The sequence below is a fragment of the Cydia fagiglandana genome, chromosome Z, assembly GCF_963556715.1.
Source record: "Cydia fagiglandana chromosome Z, ilCydFagi1.1, whole genome shotgun sequence".
In the NCBI taxonomy this organism is placed as follows: Eukaryota; Metazoa; Arthropoda; class Insecta; order Lepidoptera; family Tortricidae; genus Cydia; species Cydia fagiglandana.
In genome coordinates this window covers 14,838,970-14,864,258 of record NC_085959.1, presented here as the reverse complement: position 1 = coordinate 14,864,258, position 25,289 = coordinate 14,838,970, and the positions used below count along the sequence as shown (strand labels likewise).

The following is a 25,289-nucleotide window of genomic DNA, read 5'->3' as shown; positions in this document are numbered from 1 at the left end:
ACTCGCGTGCCTTGAAAACATCGCAACGCTCAAGATTCCACTTTCGTACCTTTCAATTTTAGGATATTGCGCTTGCTCAGGGATTCATATTATAGTCAGACCGTAAAAAGTCTGCAGCGATTTTGATAGCCCACGCGGTGTAAGTGTCATTTTAAACGTTAAACTTGTATGAAATTATGACATATACATAACACTGGGCTATCAAATTCGCTGCAGTCTTATATTGGTGCGACTATAGCACCAGGGATTGAACAACAACTTAGCCCCCCGGTCAAACAAATACCTAACTATTCCTTTACAATGCGTGCGAAATCGTACCTGTGCTCATATGTCTTAAATGAGTTTAATTATCATACCTACTTAAAACTGCGTGTCGGCACGACACAAGACATGATCCGACAACAAAGAAAAAGGGCCGATCAAATTGACATTTGACCTACTGGATTATTGGTATCACTGCTCCGGCGGACTTAATTGTGTTAAATTAGTTTTCTGACTGCTTTAGATTTTAGAATAAAGAGTACCGACATTTCTTGACGCGAAATAAAGATACAATAATTATAAATACATACATGTTTCATTGACGATACTGTAATGTTAATGAGAGTAATGTAAATATGTGGTGTGAAGAGCGGATAGGAGCGTGGTGTAAGCGTGGCTGCGGACACAGCCGTGCGTCCAGCTCACGTTCGCGCAGGGAGTCACTCCCGGACTGCGCCCGAACGTCGGCCGACGTACGTGTATTGTATGGAAATAAATAATTGGCCCCCGTATTCTTCTTTTGACGAGCTCTCCGGCGGCGGGACCATTATGTCCGTTCGAACGTGAGCGCCGGCATTCGGACGCTAGTGGCGACGCCCTCGGTCGCCTGCGCCGCGCTCCACACCACGTCAACATGAATACCTCCGATCGAGGTACGACTCTTATCTTATCATCGAGGGGTGACTTCGACGGCGATGGTATCTTGCGTGGCTAGCACCGGCCGGTCATATGTTCTTCTGCTTCACATACAAGGTTATATGGAAGGAGGTCGGAAGTGCGTCCAATTCCTCGTGAATAGCTAGGGCACTTACTACAGAAGAGTGAATTACTTAAATGAAGCTGGAGAAGCATATATCACCTGCTGTCCGAGTGGCGGCTATTGAAAGTGTATATAGTGGTTCGTGCGTGTCTCCTGCCCGCCCCTGCTGACGGCAATCGCTGTCGCCTTTTGCGGCTGGTATGTAGGGGATTCGAGGGTATTGCTACACTTTTGATGATCGTAAGTACAAAAGACTATAAGGCCACGCTATGTCGGACTAGGTTGAAGTCCCTTAAAAATATATGAAAACCCTAATCAACCTATCTCATGCGACGTATTTGTTTACATTGTCTAATACGAAGTTGGTGGATTGAAGTAAACATTGTAATTACGAGAAGATTATAAATAATAACAGAGATGTGCAGTAGTCCTATTTGCAATTTGATCTGGTGTAGTATCTACCTAAGGGTGGGGCAACTACGATCGTATATGCGGCCATGCGGGCTGGCCTTTTTGTAAACGAATTAGCGCTGACGATCGCGTGGCAGCCAAATCAACACATCACCGTAGATCTGCCGGCGCACCCTTTTTTAACAGCGAACTTGCTTTATTTATTGTGATGATAAAGAGGAGCGCCCAAAAAATAAGCGTTAACATTGCAGCATTGGTAAACACTGAACAGAAGCATCGCATGTATTGGGAGCATCCGTCATCTTAACTGTATAAAGTTGATTATGATTAGATTACTTGTTTCCTACTTTGGAGCAATTCTTGTGTTTTCCAATGACTGACACGCGAGCAGGCCGCAGTCTGGCGTCCTGCTCCAGCTCCTAATATCCCAGCCGGGGACCGCCGCTATTTCTAGACCCGGTTCACTTCGAGTCGTTATCGATGATAACTGACTTCTCCAATTATACCTCTAACAGTCATTAATTAATATCTACTTCCAATTGTGGCTCTTGGGACTGACCGTGACCCAATTTGCTATATGTTATGTTCTTAGCGCATACCTTAACGTACATTACTTACTAATCTTATTACGTTTTAGGTTTTAAAATACAAATTTCTTGGGATATGGTACATAGGTCGTATTCATTAAAAATTATATTTTATGATTTCAATAAAAAAAAAACAGAATTATTCACTGTTTGGATTTGAAATATCTAACTAATGGGAGACAGTTATTTTTCATAGAAATGTTTTAAAGATAGCGGCATAGGGAGCGAGATATATGTTTCTTAAGTTTAACTCGAAGACGTGTCTGAGGTGGCAAATGTCTCAGTAAGGTAATAGTACATTTCGATGCTAGTGCGGAAGGTATGTCATTACTTCACGAGTACCGAGATATCTTGCCACGAGCCGCAGGCGAGTGGCAAGACTCGGGACGAGTGAAGAATGACATTTCCGCACGTGTATCGAACGACGTTTTTTAATACAGTTGCGAAAAAATAAGAAAAACATTGTTAATCGTACACTAAACAAAAGTGGTAACAGTGACAGCTCGGTTAGACGTCGTCTTTAAGTATATTATATCTATGGGCGTTTGGCAGCTATTCCGTTCCATTCAGTCAACTTATTAAGAACGGAATTTTCAATATTGAATATTAAAAAAATAAACGTGTTATAATGATGAAGAGGTAAGTAATTAAATATGAAATATGTAATATTTTTCGTATTCTTACATTAACGGTAGGTTTTTATGCTGATTACGACGTTTAAAGGAAACTAATATTAACACTCATCAATAAGTAGTCGTGAATTGGAACAAGTATAAATTTAAAAAAATTGGAAAAGTAAAAAGCACTAGTTCGAGATAACCAACTTTCCGAACGCTAAACAGCTACGTAAAGTAGCACTTTTTGAGCAACTGTATTAAAAATGTATTTGGCGCGATTAGGCCGACGCTCCTAAAGTCAGAAGGGGAGCCTCATCCGGTCGGTACTCGCGCAAATTGTCAATTGGCCATCGTCGCCTCAGGGCTGTCAGCGCGCAAAGCTGAGCTCCGTTATCCTCACGTGACCTGCTCAAGATTTAGAAAGATCAAACATCAAAATCCAGAATATGCATGCCCGTAGTACCGTTAAAGACCACGGGGATCACCCACTACTGCGATATACTCATATGGAGCAGTTTAATACAAAAACTATTTGACAAACTTACCCTGACTTACCAAAATTGCACTGAAAATATCTACATACTTTAATAACCAGTCTTCCAGTCCTTATACACAACAGTAGTTTGTTTTACAACTAGGTACTTCACAACAAGTTAAGACAGTTCACTAATAGTCACGGTTTGATACTAAACGGCACATTAGTGTCGTCCAATAACATTCAACGAGTTTCAATTTAAAATGACAAGTTTCTAAGGATGCTGACTCGATCGTGAGTTAGTTATTCTCAGTAGAGTGTAAGCAATAGAAAGAGCATCCAATCGAATTATGCCGTACACGGTCTTAATGCCAACTTCCGCTAGTTTCTTGGTTCATCAATTTATTTTTGTTCTTGATAGGAGCCTAGCCACCTTCTACAGTTGAACATGTACCGCACGGGATTATTTATTTTATGTTTGCTTTAAAAGTAATTACAGGAATTATATAAATATCCAAAGGCTCATTGAAGTCTAACATAACATTTCCAGCATTTTTGGTGCAGCAGAGTGGTGTTAACGGAATTGGTATAGATAATTTCAACTGAAATGGTAAATTAAGGTTAATATTAACGTAATTAACGCTGATTAATCATTAGGGTTGAAATTATTTACACCAATTCCGTTAACACCTGCACACGCTGCACCTAAAATGCTGGAAAATTTACGATCACTGAACATAAAACATGCTCATAATTTGACAGCTTATGTGTAAATGGCACTGTAGAGCTCCGGTTAATTGGTTGTCAAAAGTTAAAGTTTGACAATTCAGCTAAGTATGCACCACAAAACATGATGCCGTGCCGGACCTATAGAGTCATTTGTTCAGCTGTTAATTCGGGGGCACGTTTTTCCCTTATTGTTTACCTACACATCTTATACTATCAAATAATTAAATCTATGTAAATGACTAAACAGAGGAAGAAATTATTCGGTTTGAAAATAATATCTTCATTTGACATTGACTTGCTTGCCTACACTTGGAACAAAGTCAGTGCATTGCTATTTGATGTCAATTCAATATGTCATATATATCAACATTTTCCCCACATGATTTATAACCTTATTTCAAAGTGATAGGGTCCAATTTTGCATACACTCTTATGTCTTACAAAGGGTTATAGTTCGAATATAAAATTGGGTGCATAACAATGTAGTAGGTGCCATATGTTGGCTGCGTATGGAATTTTTCCTTACTACTATTAGTAGGTAGTTTCGGTTTGAGGGGTTCCGTAGCCGAAAATCCGAAAGGAAACTCGTAAATAGTTTCTTGTTTCAACTAGCTTTATATCTCAGCTCTAGCTTTATTCAAAATCATGTACAATGTAAAATGTAAATTTATGAATGAGAACCGATGTATATGTCATCATAATGGCATTTATATTTTTATTGTTTCTTATGTCACACTTAAATATAAAGAAGTAGCACTTCAATTCGGTAAAGTTGAAAACGAAAATAAATATAAGGGTGCCTTGCGCTTTCGCCTCAAGATACGCCAATTGAAAATATTATTCCTTCATCCAAACCAAGCTCAATTCTTTGCATTACATTGATTAATGAATAATGATCTTTGTGGACTTAGAAGTTACTTTTATTTTAACGTGATTTGTTTTTAAAAGTGTTAATTGTAATAGTATTTTAGTTTTTTATTGATAACCGAGCAAGCGAAAGATTCCAAGTTAAGTACAAGGGTTAAACAAATTTTATCCCCAAGTGAAACACAATTTTTTTACCACAGCAACGCAATGAAAATACTAACTGTAAAATATCATACAAAACCAAACCAAATCCATTTGATATAAATGATACTAAACATATGTATCATTCATAACCATCATTCGAAAGTCAATTCTATTAGCCCACAAAAGGAAACTATATAACATTTGCATTTGATTATTTTGCTACACATGTGGTTAAAATGCAACTTTCTCATCAGTTTTTGAACAATCAAGAGTACCTTTACCAGCTGGTGTGGTAAAATATTTTTCACAACATTTCATTAATATACCTAATTCTGAATAGGCAGGTACTACTTAATACTTATTATAAACTTTGTTATTAGCTTATATTAGTTTCGTTGTAGATAAAGATGAGAAATTATTTATTGCTAGAGATTGTAGCATACACCAAGCCATTAAAAATAAACATTATGTTTTAATTAGATTCACAATTATACAATATAATATAATACAATATAATGTCAAACACTACACATAAGTAATTGCCAATTTGCCGTAACTTGCACATTTAATTTATCAATAATTCCTCGAGACGTTCAAAAGAGCCAACACGCTGTGGTTGCGTTTATCGTAGCGAGGTGTTAAAGTTCCTATGACTGCATTCCGACTTTAATATTAAATCAGATCCTTGTGTGAGTATAGGTATATTTATTTACTCGAGTCCATCGCATTATTATTGCATTGTCACTGAAGTTAGGGAAGTATATCAGTTTAATAGTCATTGAGATGCACGGTTTTTGAGGCTGACCGTACATACCTACCGCCAACTACAACCTACATTGACTGTGTTGAATGAGATAACAGGTATATCATCGTGGAAATAAGGACTCGCACGGAGACGTGCGCAAACACAAGCTAGAATCCTAAAATCAGTTAATTCAGTTAAGCAGGACAGTGCAGTGGTAATTTGAGACAATTTGTCCACGATTGGCTAGTTTGCTCTTCGCTGGAGTCGGTTCTTAACAGCAGGAAGTGTTACTGATGGTAAACTCTGCTATGAGCATGAGCAACATGAATTGGCTGTACACACGCTACTGTTCATGTCAGTCATTAAAGTGCATACTTGACTCCACAGCAGATCCCAATGTCAATCACATTACCTATAAGTATTTGCTGCCTAATCGTAATCAATTAATCATCTATTTGTCTATAAGTACACAAATTTACCACTGACATTTTATTTTCACAAAGTGTACCTATGTATGCCATGGAAGGTCATGTCGACCAGCGACTAAAACATGGCGTGATTTCACCGTTTTTCGCAAAACCTAAACAATTCTATTAAGAAGTGTTGAATTTGCGAACAACTATAAATATGACCTACTAACAAACTAACAATAGTTATTTGTACAACAAGAGATCAAAGTTTGATATTTCTTCGAGTGCTTATTTTGAGTCCCGTGCAAGCGAAAGATTCTATAATAGATTCACGAGCGTAGCGAGTGAATCTAATTTAGAATCTTGAGCGTAGTAAGGGATTCAAAAGCGCATGAGATGTAAATAACTTTGATCTCGTGTAGTACACAAAATTTTTCACCCTAAGCAGACAAACATACCTAGAGGGACAGAGATAATAGAACCCAAGTATATCGAACTTGTATTAGACCCCGCATGTTGAAATGACATTTGACTATAAAGGTCTCTTGAATGACATTTTGTCTAACTCAGTGAGCAAAGTGCGATTTTGCGCACTGAGTGAGACAAAATGACCCAGTGAGCAAAATCGCATTTTGCTCACTGTTTTTAAGAAGCAAAGTTCCCTTGTTCGAGCTGCTGAGGTGAAAATATTATGACTAAATTACGATTTGTTTGAAAAGTGTTTCAACTAAATAAGAAAATATAGTTAATATCAAATATGCTTAGTAGTTATTAAAAATATCAGTTTATTTCAAATCCTAGACGGCGCAGAGCTGGGGTCCGATTTTTGAAATTCGACCACTCGATTTCGTGTATTTCGTTAAATGATATCTCCACTACTAGGCGTTTAAATTCTACTAATAGAATTGAAATCGAGTGGTCAATACCACTAGATTCCAAATTTTGATCGCTCGTATTTCAAAAATTATGCCGTTTTCCTCCGATTTTCGAGTGACGAAATCGAGTGATCGAAATTCAAAAATCGGCCCCCTGCACGGTCTTTGTAGGGGAAAAAATAAGAAATAAATTAGAACCTTAATTTGGGACATTGGTAGTTTACCTACTGAGAACCAACCAATATTTTCACCCACTTGTTGTTATGGGCATCCACAACATCTGCTTTGAATCGGGTCTAGCAGACTCTAGCAGGATAAGAATGTGGCCCCTGTGAGGCTTATTATTTGAAGTAGTCTATGTGCCAATTGAGAAAAGATCCAATTTTCCCAACTGTGTAAATAATAGTATAACCAAATATAACTAATAATTTCCTCTAATAACTTGAACTATCAAGAGTTAGTGCAAAAATGCCATATTGTGAATATTTTTTTCAAACTAGTTTTTAAATTACGGATCCTTTTTGGCGCTCGCTGTAGTTTCTGTATTTGAGAAAATTAATTGTCTTGGATCACCTACCTCGATATATACAGTATTTTGTCATAGTTTATACGTACCCATGTCCATAGATCATTGAAATTAAAACAGTTAATTTCCGATGTGTACTTATGAAATAAAGTAATTGTTGATTCTATTTGATAAAGTCAATCAGTTGACGATCTCGGGTCAAATACCTCCATTCCAGTTACTAATAAGTGTGATGTTGCTTAGTCAAGAATAATACCTACGAGTTATTCATGAAGATGTTAACCTCACAGTACCTAAGTTTTGTTAAATTTAACCATTGGTTTATAGATGTAGTTACATTAAAGTATAGGTAAAGGAGCTAAGCCCCCTCCAGACTATGTGCGTGAATCGCGCCGCGACTTCGCGGAGCGAACATATCACGAAGTTGACGTATGACTCCACACTCGCACACTTCACGGCGATTTCGCAGTTTGGTTTGCGGCAAGATGGCGGAAAAGCATCAGCTGATCGAGTTTAACTGTTAGTTATCTATGGCATCATACGTGATTTAGCTGTTTTTCCATTTTGATTTCTTGTGAAACCGTAAAATATAGCTGCTTAATGTAATATAATCATAATATAATTAATATTTATCTGGCCACAGAAGAGCCATAATAGTGTGTAATGTGGAGTCTTGCAAGTTCGCGCTTCGCGTCTCCTTTGACGCGGGCCGAAATACCGACAAAAAACGGAGAACAAGGCGCGAAGACGTGAACAATCTGCGAAATCGACGCCACACTTGCGTTCGCGGCTTCGCCCGCGATTCACGCGCATAGTCTGGAGGAGGCTTTAAACGATACGGTTTTCCGATAAACACGTTAGTATCCAGTGTTGCCAGGGCTCTGGAGTCCTGAGTTACGTTTCGTTTCCCTAAAAGTCACGTTTTTGCTGCTTAAGTCACATTTTAATATTATTGTATTGTATGGGTAGGTATAGCTGGTCAAGCAAATCTTGTCAGTATAAAAAGCCGCGAAATTCAAATTTTCTATGAGACGATATCCCTTTGCGCCTACATTTATCAAATTTGACGCCTTTTTCTTCTGACAAGATCTGCTTGACCAACTTTAAATCGATTTTCAGATTCAGAAAATAATATATTTCACAAAAAATCTACTAACTTTGTATGATTTTTCTTTTTGAAACACACATTTTCATATTTAATGCTATTTGTGATCGATTTCATGAATTTTAAGGCGTATCCAGACTAGTCAATTTTTCGCCAATCTGATTAAATTGCCCGATCGAATCAGGACGTGCGGACGCAAACGCCAATTTGGATCGCCGAATTAAATCGCCGATTATGATCGATATTACCGATAAAACGGAGTACGGGCGCAAGAATACCAATTTGTGACGCCAGTATTTTCTTTTTGGGGCATTTTTTCAATTTAGGGGTACTAATATAATATCACCATAAATCTATTGATATTTTTGTTCCTGAAAATAATCAATTCTACCAGCAAAATTTGCACTTGATTACTTTGCCTCACATGTGGATAAAATGCAACTTTCTTATCAGTTTTTGAACAATCACGAGAGCGTTTAAGCGGTATCCAGACGGGATGAACAAATCGATTGAACAAATTGGCGTCAATCTCCGATTTAAGGCGTATTCAGATTAGTCAAATTTTCGCCAATCTGATTAAACTGCCCGATCGAATCAGAGGCCGCCAGAGGCGTATAGATAACTACTAGGTATACGAGGGCTGTTTGATAAGTACCCGTTTTTTAAATGTATTCATATCACTGGCCGAAAATATGTATACCACCGTTTTAAGCCATTTTTCAGAGGCGGGAAAATTAAAAAAAAAACAGCATTCTTTTGTTTTTTTCTCATTTGACAGCGATTCAGTGAAAGCGTGAACTTAAAATTGTTAAAATGGAGAAAGAACAGTATCGGTCTGTAATTAGATTCTTGTTTTTGGAAGGAAAAACCTGTGATAAAATAAAAGTAAGAATGCAAGCGGTTTACCATGAATGTGCTCCTTCTATGACAACCATCAGATACTGGTTTAACGAGTTTAAGCGGGGGAGAACAACCGTCTTTGATGAGGATCGCCCAGGCCGCCCAATTGAGGTGACTGCAGACGATATGATTAAGAAAATTTAAAATATCGTTTTAGCCGACCGCCGAATTAAACTTCGAGAAATCGTTGATGCTGTAAACGTTTCAATCGAGCGGGTACAAAACATATTAGAAGAAAAATTGGGTATGAAGAAAGTATCGGCGAGGTGGGTGCCGCGTTTACTGACGGAGGAGCAAAAGCGGAACCGGCTGACTACTTCGGAGCAGTGTTTGGCCGTATTCAAACGTAACCCGAAGGAGTTTCTGCGTCGTTTCGTGACCGTAGACGAAACGTGGGTTCACCACTACACCCCGGAAATGAAAGAGCAGTCGAAGCAGTGGATTTTACCGGGTGAACCTGCACCAAAGAAAGCGAAAACCGTCCCATCGGCTGGAAAGGTCATGGCGACCGTTTTTTTGGGATTCGCAGGGTATTATACATATTGACTACTTAGAAAAGGGGAAAACGATATCAGGGCAGTACTATGCCAATTTATTGGATGAATTTGACGCTGTGTTGAAGGACAAACGACCCCATTTAAAAAAGAAAAAAGTCCTGTTTCATCACGACAACGCCCCAGGTCATTCGTCCAGAGTTGTGATGGCTAAATTAACACAGTTACGCTATGAACTATTGCCTCACCCCCCGTATTCTCCAGATTTGGCCCCATGCGATTTCTTTTTGTTTCCTAACCTGAAAAAATGGCTCGGTGGTAAGCGATTTGGATCAAATGACGAAGTCATTGTCGCCACAGAGGCCTATTTTAATGACTTTCCGAAATCATACTTTTTGGATGGTTTATTGAAGCTTGAATATAGGTGGAACAAATGTATTGAGTTAAAAGGTGACTATGTAGAAAAATAAATGCATATATACAAACACAACGGGTTTTTTATTTCATAAACGGGTACTTATCAAACAGCCCTCGTACTATCAAACTAAATAACACCGTCATGTCAAGGTAACAAGTCTCATTTTGCCACAACTATTATAATAAACGTAATGGTGCATGTAACGTCAAAGTGCCAGTGCAAGTGTCAACTTGGGTGCGTTCACTGCGTTCCTAAATAATACGAATTGCAGAATTAAACTTGTCCAAAATTACTAACTAACTTAAAGACTAACTTAAAAAGTCACAAAAATTGCCTTATGATCGAAAGTCACGCACATGTCACACGAGAAGGCCAAAATTCACGAAAAATGTGACTTTTGTGACCATCTGGCAACACTGTTAGTATCAACAATAGGTTCCTAATTTAAATAATTTTTAAGAAAAAAAAACCGACTTCTATGGGGCCCGGTGAAAGATTATGGTAGATTGTGCACTATGTAGAAAAGGAGGTAAAACCAGTACCTACTTTCTAGTAGCATTTCGTTTCCGTAAGGGTCGTAGTTATCTAGCCTAACCTAACCCACTTCTCTGATAGCAGTTCGGTTCTGTGAGGATCGCAGTTCGATCCTAATCAAACCCACTTTTCTAGTAGCATTTCGTTTCTGTAAGACTCGCAGTTCTAACCAAACCTAACCCACTTTTGTTCGGTTCTGTGAGGATCGCAGTTCAAACCTAACCTAACCCACTTAACGGCGCATGCGGTGCGGTGTACGGGAGTTTGGGAGAGGGGTTTGGCATCATCATACCCACATTTTATGGTAGGTAATCATAGTGGTTTATTTAGTTTAGGTATCATAGTGGTTTTCCGGGTCAAGGTCCGGGTCTCTGAGTCAGAGTCCGGGTCCGAGTCCCGGTCCAAGTCCGGGTCCGGGTCCGAGTCCGGGTCCGAGTCCGGGTCCGAGTCCGGGTCCGAGTCCGAGTCCGAGTCCGGGTCCGAACCGGATCCGGGTATGAGTCCGGGTCCCAGTCCAAGTCAAAATCGAAATTCGAAATCACCAAACATGTACTATGCGTCGTTGAAGAGTTCTGTTCTGATCATCATCAGCAGTTCCACTTCATCAAATGCGACAGTTTTTAATGTAAATGCTTGATTTTATGATGAAAATACAAAAAATTCTATACGTATGCCTTTAAGATTTGAGGAGTTCCCTTGATTCCTTATGGATCCCATCATCAGAACTCGAGCTTGACAGAAATGTGGCTTAAAAACTAAACTTGCTTAACAAACATAACGAAGAGGACAAATCGCCAAACGTGAACTATGCGTCGTTGAAGAGTTCCGTTCTGATCATCATCAGCAGTTCCACTTCATCAAATGCGACAGTTTTTAATGAAAATGCTTGATTTTCTGATGAAAATACAAAAATCTCTATACGCATGCCTTTAAAATTTGAGGAGTTCCCTCGATTTCTCATGGATCCCATCATCAGAACTCAAGCTTGATAAAATTGTGGCTTAAAAACTTAACTTGTTTAACAAACATAACGAAGAGGACAAATCGCCAAAGGTGAACTATGCGTCGTTGAAGAGTTATAATAATAATAATAATAATAAAAGACGTTTATTCAAAAAGTTTGAACATAGGTACATAATAAAAGTACACGATAATGCTTACAAACTAATTGAAAAGGTAAGTGGCTCAGCTTATGTCTGTGCCAGAAGGCTTCGGGGCACAGCGGCCCTAAAGACTTGCAGCAACGGACGCTGTTATTCTGCCACCGCCGTATTTGTATCTAGCTAAGGACAGTAAAAACATTTACACTATTTATTACATGTAGGACAAGATAGCAAAACCGAACAATGTGCAGTGGATAAAAAAGTGCTAACTTTACTAAAATTAAATATCTATAGAGCAGGTCACTCAACCAAAAGTGTATGTTACATTCTTTTGGAGGTCCAGCAAATAAGCCTTGCAACGTAGTTTGAAAACCGCCAGGGACTTACTGTTAACTACTGGTGGCGGCAAATTGTTCCAGCATTTAGACGCAGCATAGCGAAAGCTGCCTCTAAATGACTGAAGCCGGAGTAATGGAAGGGAGATACGCTCTTGTTGCTCACGCAAACCTTTCAACTTTCGGTTTGGCTTCCATTCAAGTTTACACGCGAGATAGGGTGGAATACCAGATTGTTTAAGCGTAAATACCATTGACGCAAGCTTTAATATTCGTCTGTGTGACATATTCAGTTTACCCGCTTTATTAAGGTAAGGGCTAATATGTGAGCGGCGAGGGATATCTTGACAGAAACGTATGCATGAATTTTGTACACGTTGAATCGCTCGTTCTGTTCTTTTTCTTATGCAAGGCCCATATACAACGTCTCCATAATCCAGTTGGGATAAAACTAGCGCATCTGACAAGCGTTCGCGAACATTTTGTGTTAGGTAGGGTCTAAGCTTATATAATGATTTTAGAGCACCATAGCATTTTGGTATTTTAGAGTTTATATGGGCTTCAAATCGAAGCGACTCCTCCATTACGATGCCTAAATTTTTAACCTGTCTCTCTTCTGATATAGGCAGCCCTGATATTCGCAAGTCGATTTCAAGTTCACGTACTTTAGCAATCTGCTTTTTTGTTCCCAAAATAATGAAGACAGATTTTTTAGGGTTAATGATAAGACCATTGTCATTAGACCAACCTGCTACAGCTTCTAAATCGGTATTAATTTGCGATATTGCAAGTGCGACGTCAGTTTTAGTGGACATTTGATGAAGTGGAACTGCTGATGATGATCAGAACGGAACTCTTCAACGACGCATAGTTCACCTTTGGCGATTTGTCCTCTTCGTTATGTTTGTTAAGCAAGTTAAGTTTTTAAGCCACAATTTTATCAAGCTTGAGTTCTGATGATGGGATCCATGAGAAATCGAGGGAACTCCTCAAATTTTAAAGGCATGCGTATAGAGATTTTTGTATTTTCATCAGAAAATCAAGCATTTTCATTAAAAACTGTCGCATTTGATGAAGTGGAACTGCTGATGATGATCAGAACGGAACTCTTCAACGACGCATAGTTCACGTTTGGCGATTTGTCCTCTTCGTTATGTTTGTTAAGCAAGTTTAGTTTTTAAGCCACATTTCTGTCAAGCTCGAGTTCTGATGATGGGATCCATAAGGAATCAAGGGAACTCCTCAAATCTTAAAGGCATACGTATAGAATTTTTTGTATTTTCATCATAAAATCAAGCATTTACATTAAAAACTGTCGCATTTGATGAAGTGGAACTGCTGATGATGATCAGAACAGAACTCTTCAACGACGCATAGTACATGTTTGGTGATTTCGAATTTCGATTTTGACTTGGACTGGGACCCGGACTCATACCCGGATCCGGTTCGGACCCGGACTCGGACTCGGACTCGGACTCGGACCCGGACTCGGACCCGGACTCGGACCCGGACCCGGACTTGGACCGGGACTCGGACCCGGACTCTGACTCAGAGACCCGGACCTTGACCCGGAAAACCACTATGATACCTAAACTAAATAAACCACTATGATTACCTACCATAAAATGTGGGTATGATGATGCCAAACCCCTCCCGCTCAAACTCCCGTACACCGCACCGCATGCGCCGTTAAGTGGGTTAGGTTAGGTTTGAACTGCGATCCTCACAGAACCGAACAAAAGTGGGTTAGGTTTGGTTAGAACTGCGAGTCTTACAGAAACGAAATGCTACTAGAAAAGTGGGTTTGATTAGGATCGAACTGCGATCCTCACAGAACCGAACTGCTATCAGAGAAGTGGGTTAGGTTAGGCTAGATAACTACGACCCTTACGGAAACGAAATGCTACTAGAAAGTAGGTACTGGTTTTACCTCCTTTTCTACATAGTGCACCATCTACCATAATCTTTCACCGGGCCCCATAGAAGTCGGTTTTTTTTTTCTAAAAAATTATGAATGTATATGCTTGATTTGTTGATAAAAACACAAAAATCACCATATGTATGCCTTTAAGATTTGAGGAGTTCCGTCGATTCCTCATGGATCCCATCATCAGAACTGGATTTTGACAAAAACGGGACCAATCTGTATGCATATACATACAATCAAAAAAATAATTTTCAAAATCGGTCCAGTAATGACGGAGATATGGAGTAACAAACATAAAAAATAAAAAAAATAAAAAAATAAAAAACATACAACCGAATTGATAACCTCCTCCTTTGGGATTTGGAAGTCGGTTAAAAAAAGACTTACGATATTTTGTATCTCAGCATATTTTTTCCAAAAAAGATATGTAGATAAAATGGTCTTCAAAAGGCTCTATGAAATACATATGATGAATATTTGGTTTAAATAAATCATAAATCTAGCCCTAAATTAGCCTGAGGCATTGTTCCCAAGACGCTGGCCGCGTTCCCTCTCTGCACAAGATATGTTGAAAACCTGATTCTTACGATATGTGTAGGTGCAGATATTATCTACTCTAACGTACTACTTAATGTTTTATAGACGGGTACCTCCAGGGGCGCAACTGCACGCCGCCGGCTATCGACGACTTCCCCGCCGAGCTGTTCACGGAGTCGCAGCGGCAGCACGGCGCCGTAGTCATACACATCCTCATATCGCTGTACCTTTTCATCGCGCTCGCGGTCGTTTGCGACAAGTTCTTCGTGCCTGCTGTCGACAGGATATGTCACGGTCAGTATCGTATATATTATGATTTCGAGTATTCTCTTTGCAAATTTGGTTTAATTTATTTAACGCCTACATTTTTTTAACTGGCCGTCTTTTCTACTGACGGAATTGGCTTGTCATACTATAGTTAAAATACCGGTCAATAGTTAATATCATCATACAATGTTCAAATAGCTTTCTTTCTTTCGTATTGAACCGCACTAGGGTCGGCACTGGGTTGAACAGTGAGTTGACAATTTTAAGACTCTGCTTGGCACAGACTTCAAACATTACAAGTGCATATAATAGGGGTCATATTTTACTTATCCTTAAGAGCCCATCAACGTGCACACTAGCGCTACTGCTAAACAATTGTGATTAAATAATCAGTAAATTGAACGAAAGATATTTAATAATGTTTAAGAAAAAAAAACCGTTTCCATGGGGGCCGATGAAAGATTATTGTAGATGGTACACTATGTAGAAAAGGGGTGCGTATCGATGGCTATAAACATTTTTATTATAATATCAGTTGCAATAACGCTTATTTAGTATAATTATTAAATGATATAATAACACTTAATATATTTTCATATGATATAAATTATCATTTTATATAAAGATTAATTGATCTAATAACATTTAGTATAACATTCTTCAACTATAATGCATATTTTCTATACTGAATTTATGATATAAAGTTATTTCATCTAAAGTAGAATTGTTGATATAATGTATTAGATATATAATTCCACATTTACTATTATTCACTACAAAAAACGACTATTTCTACATATATAACGAACTGCTATTTATAACTAAGGTAGGTACGGTTAAGAACTGCGACCCCTACACAAAACCAACCGCTACCAGAATACTAGGTTAGGTTAGGTTAAGAACTGCGACCCCTACACTAAACGAACCGCTACCAGAAAAGTAGGTTAGGTTAGGTTAGAATTGCGTCCATTACACAAAACAAACCACTACCTAATCTGCGTTAAACATTTACATATGTCGTCATAAAAATACCTTTACTATAATATTATACCGAATAATGCTTATATAATAATACTTGTATAATAAATGAGCAATATATCACATGATCGTTATAATAAATGAGTGTTATATCAAAAGATAATTATACAAAATGATATGAAACATTTTAATAATATACCAAATGTATATTATACAAAATGAGTTATTATATTTTCTGAAATTATATTAAATGTTGTTATATCTACAGAAAATATATTAATTATTTTTATATCGATCATTACACACCCGTAGAAAAGGAGGTAAAACCACCCACTTTTTTACTAGCATTTCGCTTCTGTATAATGGCTCCTCTACAGGATGGGCCAACGCCGGCCACTCCAAGGGACGCAGCCATGCACTATCACTTGCTCCCTCTAACGCATAAATGCGTCCCTTGGAGTGGCCGGCGTTGGCCCACCGTGAAGAGGAGCCATGAGGGTCGTAGTTCTAGCCTAACCTAACCCACTCCTCAGTTCGAACCTAGTCAAACCCACTTTTCAAGTAGCATTTCGTTTCTGTAAGGCTCGCAGTTCTAACCTAACCTAATCCTTGTTCGGTTTTGTGAGGATCGCAGTTCAAACCTAACCTAACCCACTTAATGGCGCATGCCGTGCGGTGTACGGGGGTTTAAGCGGGAGGGGCTAGTAAGATTGGCATCATCGTACTTTATACCTACATTAATTTTATGGTAGGTAATCATAGTTGTTTATTTAGTTAAGGTATCTTAGTGGTTTTCTGGGTCAAGGTCCGGGTCCGAGTCCGGGTCAGAGTCCGGGTCCGTGTCCGGGTCCGAGACCGGGTCCGAGTCCGGATCCGAGTCCGGGTCCGAGTCCGGTTCCGAGTCCGGGTCCGAATCCGGATCCGAGTCCAGGTCCGGGTCCGAACCGGATCCGGGTCCGAACCGGATCCGGGTATGAGTCCGAGTCCGGGTCCCAGTCCAAGTCAAAATCGAAATTCGTAATCACCAAACGTGTACCATGCGTCATTGAAGAGTTCTGTTCTGGTCATCATCAGCAGTTCCACTTCATCAAATGCGACAGTTTTGAATGTAAATGCTTGATTTTATGATGACAATACAAAAAAATCTATACGTATGCCTTTAATATTTGAGGAGTTCCCTCGATTCCTTATGGATCCCATCATCAGAACTCGAGCTTGACAAAAATGTGGCTTAAAAACTTAACTTGCTTAACGAACATAACGAAAAGGAAAAATCGCCAAACGTGAACTATGCGTCGTTGAAGAGTTCTGTTCTGATCATCATCAGCAGTTCCACTTCATCAAATGCAACAGTTTTTAATGAAAATGCTTGATTTTCTGATGTAAATACAAAAATCTCTATACGCATGCCTTTAAGATTTGAGGAGTTCCCTTGATTCCTCATGGATCCCATCATCAGAACTCGAGCTTGACAAAAATATGGCTTAAAAACTTAACTTGCTTAACAAACATAACGACGAGGACAAATCGCCAACCGTGAACTATGCGTCGTTGAAGAGTTCTGTTCTGATCATCATCAGCAGTTCCACTTCATCAAATGCAACAGTTTTTAATGAAAATGCTTGATTTTCTGATGTAAATACAAAAATCTCTATACGCATGCCTTTAAGATTTGAGGAGTTCCCTTGATTCCTCATGGATCCCATCATCAGAACTCGAGCTTGACAAAAATGTGGCTTAAAAATTTAACTTGCTTAACAAACATAACGAAGAGGACAAATCGCCAACCCTGAACTATGCGTCGTTGAAGAGTTCCGTTCTGATCATCATCAGCAGTTCCACTTCATCAAATGTCACTTTTTTGGATGTATATGCTTGATTCGTTGATAAAAAACCAAAAATCACTATGTGTATGCCTTTAAGATTTGAGGAGATCCCTCGATTCCTCATGGATCCCATCATCAGAACTGGATTTTGACAAAAACGGGACCAATCTGTATGCATATACATTCAATCAAAAAAAGAATTTTCAAAATCCCCCTTCAAGTTCCCTTGATTCCTCATGGATCCCATCATCAGAACTCGAGCTTGACAAAAATGTGGCTTAAAAACTTAACTTGCTTAACGAACACAACGAAGAGGAAAAATTGCCAAACGTAAACTATGCGTCGTTGAAGAGTTCTGTTCTGATCATCATCAGCAGTTCCACTTCATCAAATGCGACAGTTTTCAATGAAAATGCTTGATTTTCTGATGTAAATACAAAAATCTTTATACGCATGCCTTTAATATTTGAGGAGTTCCCTCGATTCCTTATGGATCCCATCATCAGAACTCGAGCTTGACAAAAATGTGGCTTAAAAACTTAACTTGTTTAACAAACATAACGAAAAGGAAAAATCGACAAACGTGAACTATGCGTCGTTGAAGAGTTCTGTTCTGATCATCATCAGCAGTTCCACTTCATCAAATGCAACAGTTTTTATTGAAAATGCTGGATTTTCTGTTGTAAATGCAAAAATCTCTATACGCATGCCTTTAAGATTTGAGGAGTTCCCTTGATTCCTCATGGATTCCATCATCAGAACTCGAGCTTGACAAAAATGTGGCTTAAAAACTTAACTTGCTTAACAAACGTAACGAAGAGGACAAATCGCCAACCGTGAACTATGCGTCGTTGAAGAGTTCCGTTCTGATCATCATCAGCAGTTCCACTTCATCAAATGTCACTTTTTTGGATGTATATGCTTGATTTGTTGATAAAAACCCAAAAATAACTATATGTATGCCTTTAAGATTTGAGGAGTTCCCTCGATTCCTCATGGATCCCATCATCAGAACTGGGTTTTGATAAAAACGGGACCAATCTGTATGCATATACATTCAATCAAAAAAAGAATTTTCAAAATCGGTCTAGTAATGACGGAGATATGGAGTAACAAACATAAAAAAAAATAAAAAAAAAACATACAACCGAATTGATAACCTCCTTCTTTGAGATTTGGAAGTCGGTTAAAAAAGGGGGCCGCTATGTACTGTATTTTTATGTTGCTGGTTTTGTAGATCTATGAACTCAAATCAGAAACGGCCGTTTTAACTTCGGACGCATAACGCATTACTGAACGCACGAATCCAGCAACATTAAAACTAGTTTGATGTATTAAAAAGGTGCTTAAATACTCCAGTACGTAGCGGCCCCCTTTTTTTTTTCTTTCGTTATCTTTCGTAATTTTAAATAATCACGATTATTTAGCAGTGCCGCTAGTATGCACGTTGATGGGCTCTTAATAAAGTCGGTTTTCTTTTTATTTTCTCACATACAGCAGAGATGAAATAAAAACATTGTCAACGAAATAATATTTTAATACTTACATAGTTGTCGTGCTACATTTTGTTACCTATTATCTGTTTCTATAATCGAAAATAAGCTCATTGCGTTGTTGTTTTTCAGCACTGAACATGAGCAACGACGTGGCGGGCGCCACGTTCATGGCGGCGGCGACGTCGGCCCCGGAGCTGTTCGTGAACGTGATCGGCACGTTCATCACGGAGGGCGACATCGGCGTCGGCACCATCGTCGGCTCCGCCGTCTTCAACATCCTCGCCGTCGCCGCCTGCTGCGGTATCGGGGCTGGAATGGTCTGATTATTCACAGTTTAAGCTTTATGGTGACAGGGTCGTCTGTAGCTGCGATTAAAGATGTGTTTTTCGTTTAGCTTCAGTTATAAATGGCACTTTCCGTTTAACCTGCTGAGTGCTGAACAGTAAAATTATACAACAGGTCTAGCATTAATATTTATAACTATCTACTTAATAGGTTGTCTCAAGTCAGGCATTTTTCGGAATCGCACCCGTTGAATAAGAAAGACTTGTTTAACATGCACTGTAGCGAGACTTGTATCTCTATTTAAGGTAAATTTATCTAGTGCAATAATAATTACGTTTACTGAGATTTCGTCCAAAAATTAAGTGTTAATCATTACTTATTTTCATTGCCTAAAGTCACAGTATAAATGGAGTATTCCACGAAATCGTCTACCGTTGTCCCGTGCAAACGCGAAGTTTCTGAAGATTTAAAGGTATAAGAGTTTCCTTTCCATGACAAATGGTCAAAAATATGCACAAAAAAATAACCGCCTGCTTTAAATGCCGAGAAAAAAGTCGCAACACTGGAAATAAAATGCGTTTGTACGGGACAGCCCGTGGAATGCTCCAAATATGGTTAAAGCGAGAACACACTACACATATTTCTTACTAACAGAGAGTAAAGATAAATGACACAAATGGATGTGTTATTTATTTCCATAAAATATCATATGTAATTAAATGCCAAATAGAAAGACGTACCTATAGGTAATTGCAACTAGTTACAGCTATATTTAGCTACCTATAGTTAGATTTTACTCAACGGGGTCCCAGCGAATTACCTTTGCTTCGGTATATGGAGTAACTTTTTAAGTATTTGAAAGGTTACCTAATTGAATTGCAGGTTGTGCCTCTCGACTGGTGGCCACTGACGAGAGACTGCCTCGCGTACGGCATCACGGTCTCCATCCTCATCTGCATCATGCACGACGAGTACGTGCTCTGGTACGAGGCCTTCCTCCTCGTCATGTTGTATGGAGTCTACATCTGTATTATGTATTACGACAAATCCATACAGAACTTTGCTAAAGGTGAGGCCAACAAAGTGTGAATCTTACTTGTATTTATGATAAAGTGCTATTCAATTGTGAGTGGGCTACAAAGTTACCCTCTCGTACACGATAACATTTGAAATATAAATATGGGGCATTATCTATGAAAAGGGATCTTATTGTCGATGGCGCATACGCCGCACAGCGTGGCGCGGCATTGTATTTATATCGGAGCATTTTTAATAATGGCGTAAGCGCCATCGACAATAAGGTCCCTTTTCATAGATAACGTCACATATTATGTTTAGTAAATACATGCATCTGTATATATTTATTTACATAGCGATAATGTTATGATTCCAGGTAGCTGGAAGTGCTTGAAGAATTTCATGAATAAAACTGACGAAAAGTCCGATAATATTATAGGTAAGGTATTTAAAAACATGTTGCAACTATACCAAATCTTTTAACTATTTATGTTTTTTTTTGGATGATATATGAAGCAAGCCAGACGAAATATGTATTATAATAATTCAATCAGACATCCCCAAAAATAATATCGGCTTTTGGTTAACAGTAATATTATTGAAAATTTAACTATTTATACTTAATTCATTTAAATTTGTTGGTGAAAGCTGTAAATTTATGTGTGTAGGTAGGTATAGGACATAATTAAATGAAATGAAATTTTAATACCAAGAGTAAGCGAATTATTTAACAATTTATTAATTTGTAGAAATAAAAGATACCAAAACAGCAAGTACGACCAAAATTGAATCACCGGAACACTGCCAGCACAATGGGAATGTCAAAACAATAATACCACTTTACAATAACGATAAAGAATGTGGAAAACCACTAGAAGTTGATGAACAGAATAAAGTAATCAGCGTAGAGATTGAGAAAGCAAGTGATGATATTGCTTACGCGGATGATAGCCCGCACCATGTGCCCCCGGAGACCGCAAAATCCGTCTCGGATGAATATGAACACTCTTTATGGAAATTCCCATTTAAAAGGAGCTGGTTTACGCAGGTAATTACAAGTTCTGTTCAGTTCTGTGGAATACCTTTGTCCATAGCACATTCGCTGCAATTTAGTGTATTATTCATAATCTAGGAGTAATTAACAATGGAGCCGCCATTAACAGGCGTTCCCCTCTGTCGAAAATAGGCGGCCAATGGTCAACCATATGTATGGACTGACGTTTATCTGACATGACGTACCCATACATTTGATGTGCCCCTCCCCCGCAAAAAACGGCAGACTATTTTGTACCGAAAATTTTAGACATGGCGTCTCCGTTATTAATTACTCCGAGATTCATAATACACAATATTATCTGCTGGGCCTTAAGGTTGACTGGTAGAGAATGCCTCATGGCATTAAGTTCGCCTTTTGTACATTAAGTTATTCTTTTGTGTAATAAAGTTTTAAATAAATAAATAAATAATTGTAATGTATTTTAATGATAAAATTAAAATTGTGTCAGGATGGTAAGATTAATTATTTTTTATCCTTTCAGACAACATGGTTCGTCACGTGGCCTATCCACTTGGTGTTTTTGTTCACAATTCCAGATTGTGAAAAGCCACGTTTCAAAAATTGGTTTCCTTTAACGTTCATTATGTGTATCGTTTGGATTGGATCACTGTCTTACGTAGTCGCCTGGATGATAACTATAATAGGTACGTAAAGGATGACTCACGTTAGACCGGGCCGTGTCCGGCCCGGAGCTTCCGGCGCATCGTTTTCTATGGAAAGCATCACGTGATCGCCTGTCATGTCATAGAAAAGTAAGCTCCGGAAGCTCCGGCCCGGACACGGCCCGGTCTAACGTGAGTCATCCTTTAGTCAAACAATATGTGAGATAGTATAGTTCATCATCATGTAGGTATTCATTTACCAGTTGGGCTCTTGTCGCTGCCAGTTCGGAAAGCCTGTCTTTATTCTTTGACTAAATAGCTTTTTACTCACAAAACTGCAACACTTAATTAGCAGTTGGTGGAAATTTTGAGTTCCATCTTCAAGTTTGCTGGACTTTTAACTAATGATTTTGAATTGACCTTAAAGACCTCTTTTTATTAGCTGTAATTTGGATTCGATTTGTAAACACACACAAATATGTGTTAGGTATGCTCCGCAGCAAATTTTGTTTGCTTCTTCCACTTACCTTGATACCCTTCAATTGCGACTTCACATTTTATTAAACTTTGGAATATTCCGTTGTACGCGTAAAAAAATATATAAACGCTATTGCGTACTTATTAGTACCTAAACAACTTTTATCCGTTGTACATGAAGATGTAAGTACCATGAAAGTTCATATTCTCACCATGTCGTGAGTTGGCGCCGCTTGTAGGTATTTCTCCCACCGCCAACTTCGCACGTACCTAGCCGGCCATTATGGTAATTTAACGCAAATATGGACATAATGTAAATTAATTGAGTTTTGTTTATTATTATTTAGGGGATACATTAATGATACCTGATTCCGTGATGGGTATAACGTTCCTCGCTGCTGGGACCTCGGTGCCTGAGGCCGTATCGAGTGTTATTGTCGCTAAGCAAGGTAACTAATGATTTTTTTGTATCAAGCTCTGAAAGTAGCTAATTGTTTATCTATGTAACGGGTAGAAAGTGATACGTTTCGGCACTAGGAAGTTTTACTTTTGAAGTACTTTTTATATTTTTGTTTATAATACTACCTATAAGTATTGAAATTTCGGCTCTAAATGGTTTTTGTTTCCTTTTCCCCTTAAAATGATTTCTGAGACAGAAAGTAAAAATATAGGTACAAACTATTGTCTTTCGAATAACTCATACTCATTAATAATTAATTATACTACTACTATTAGTATTAAGTATAATACTATACAATACAACTAAGATTTAATTTCCGCAGGTCACGGTTCAATGGGAATTAGCAATTCGATTGGTTCTAACACCTTCGACATCCTGCTGTGCCTGGGGCTTCCGTGGCTTATCAAGGCGTCGCTCACACCTGCCGAACCTGGACTCTATCTGGTCAGAATTTAAAAAATAGTTTTGCTAAGGCGAAAGTCAATTTAAAAGCGATTATTTCAATTTATTTAACTATTGTCTGTGCGAAAGTAGCTATGCGTCCATGTCAATGATAGTATTGCAAAGCGATTTCTGTGTTAATTCTTTGATTATCAGGAAAGATGTATCTTAAAATTGGGTATTGTTAACAGGTAAAAATTAACTCAATGGGGCTGGAGTACTCTGCCATATCATTGCTCTCAACGCTGCTGATGCTGTACTTGACGTTTTGGTTCAACAAGTTTAAGCTGGACGCGGCGGTGGGGCGCGCCTGCCTGGCCATGTACGCCATGTTCCTCGTGCTGGCCACTCTCATCGAGCTGAACGTCTTCTTCCCGGTCAACGTGCGGACCTGCAGGAGAGCGGAACTCAACTCCTAGACCAGTGTCGGCATCCGAACCGAACGATGAAATAACAAGTGTGTTGTACTGTACTATTCTAAGTTACATATCATGCGTGCCGACCGACGACGGGAGTTCTTTGCACTCGACAAGTCAAATCGCCGTGTGTCATCATTTTTATTGCTAAGTGCCTTTATTTTAATTACCTAGACAGACTCATTCCATTTTTCTCCTTATGAATCGTGAATTACCTACGAATTAAAATTTGCCTATATATGACGAATATTATTGCTATAAGCAATTAGTGTTAATTGTTGCAAGTCTTTGCATTATATCAAATAAGTAAATAAATATGTTCAATCAGAATCTCAATCAATCGAAATAGTTCGACTAACACGAGACACTATGATAATATTCTTCAACATTACAAGTATCGAATCTCATAAACTTAATTCGTTATTGGCGAATTAAGTTTCGTGTTACTTATAATTCAGTAAGTTTAATATAATAATGCACTTTATTTAATAAACTTTGTCGAGCGAGATGTTGTAAATAATTATGCGATGTAATTATAACAGTTTTAGAGTAACTAAATATATAGTTTATCATTTTACAGAACTGTTTTATTGTCTTGTGTAACGAATACGTGGAAATTTTATTATTAACCTGCGCTGTAGTATGAAATCGATTGAAGATTATTGAGCGATGTGACAGGTAAAGGAAGTATGTGCTACGAGTAGTAGGTATTTAATGTAAGGTTCGCGTGGAAATAGCAGCGGCCCAGTTGCCTGCAGCGATACTCGTCAATCGTGCCTCTTCAGTACCAGTTGCGACCCCGTCTAGTTAACTTACCCTTGTGCTAGGAAATAATTAGCTATCATCATGGTTAGTTAACTACATGCGGTGTTGCAATAGTCTTCAGATCTTCCGAAAACAAGTAACTACTATTATTTATTTATATTTGGGAATCATGAAAAAAGGAGGTATAAGAAGACTCGTTTCTTGACTTTTATTCTTCATAAATCAAGGCAGAAGTCTGTTTAAAGTGTTAGTGCTGCATTTTAATATTTTTCGGAATTCTCCAGTGTGGTAGCTGTGAGAAACTATAAGCTGCAAAAAATTGCCCACCTGGCGTTCTATTTTTGCTTTTTTGTTACCTAGTACTTGGAAATAGAGAATTAGAATAACTTAAAAAATTAAAATTTCGACTCGACGTCGACTTAAATTACGCAATTAAAAACTA

The 25,289-nt window shown here is 38.4% G+C and overlaps 1 protein-coding gene across 1 annotated transcript; it reads left to right on the top strand.

Annotated features, from left to right (window-relative positions):
* Positions 1-694: 694 nt before the first annotated feature.
* Positions 695-24,664, top strand: LOC134678873 (sodium/potassium/calcium exchanger 3). Its single transcript, XM_063537597.1, has 10 exons — positions 695-914; positions 14,866-15,054; positions 19,457-19,644; positions 20,495-20,681; positions 21,006-21,068; positions 21,379-21,677; positions 22,168-22,330; positions 23,113-23,214; positions 23,548-23,669; positions 23,858-24,664. The coding sequence occupies exons 1-10, from the start codon at positions 896-898 to the stop codon at positions 24,083-24,085; spliced, it is 1,560 nt and encodes a 519-aa protein (XP_063393667.1). The 5' UTR covers positions 695-895; the 3' UTR covers positions 24,086-24,664.
* The last annotated feature ends 625 nt before the right edge of the window (positions 24,665-25,289 follow it).

Coding starts and splice junctions, on each gene's coding strand:
- LOC134678873 (XM_063537597.1), top strand. Junction 21,678..22,167: donor AAAGGAGCTGGTTTACGCAG/GTAATTACAAGT, acceptor TTATCCTTTCAG/ACAACATGGTTCGTCACGTG. Junction 22,331..23,112: donor CTGGATGATAACTATAATAG/GTACGTAAAGGA, acceptor ATTATTATTTAG/GGGATACATTAATGATACCT.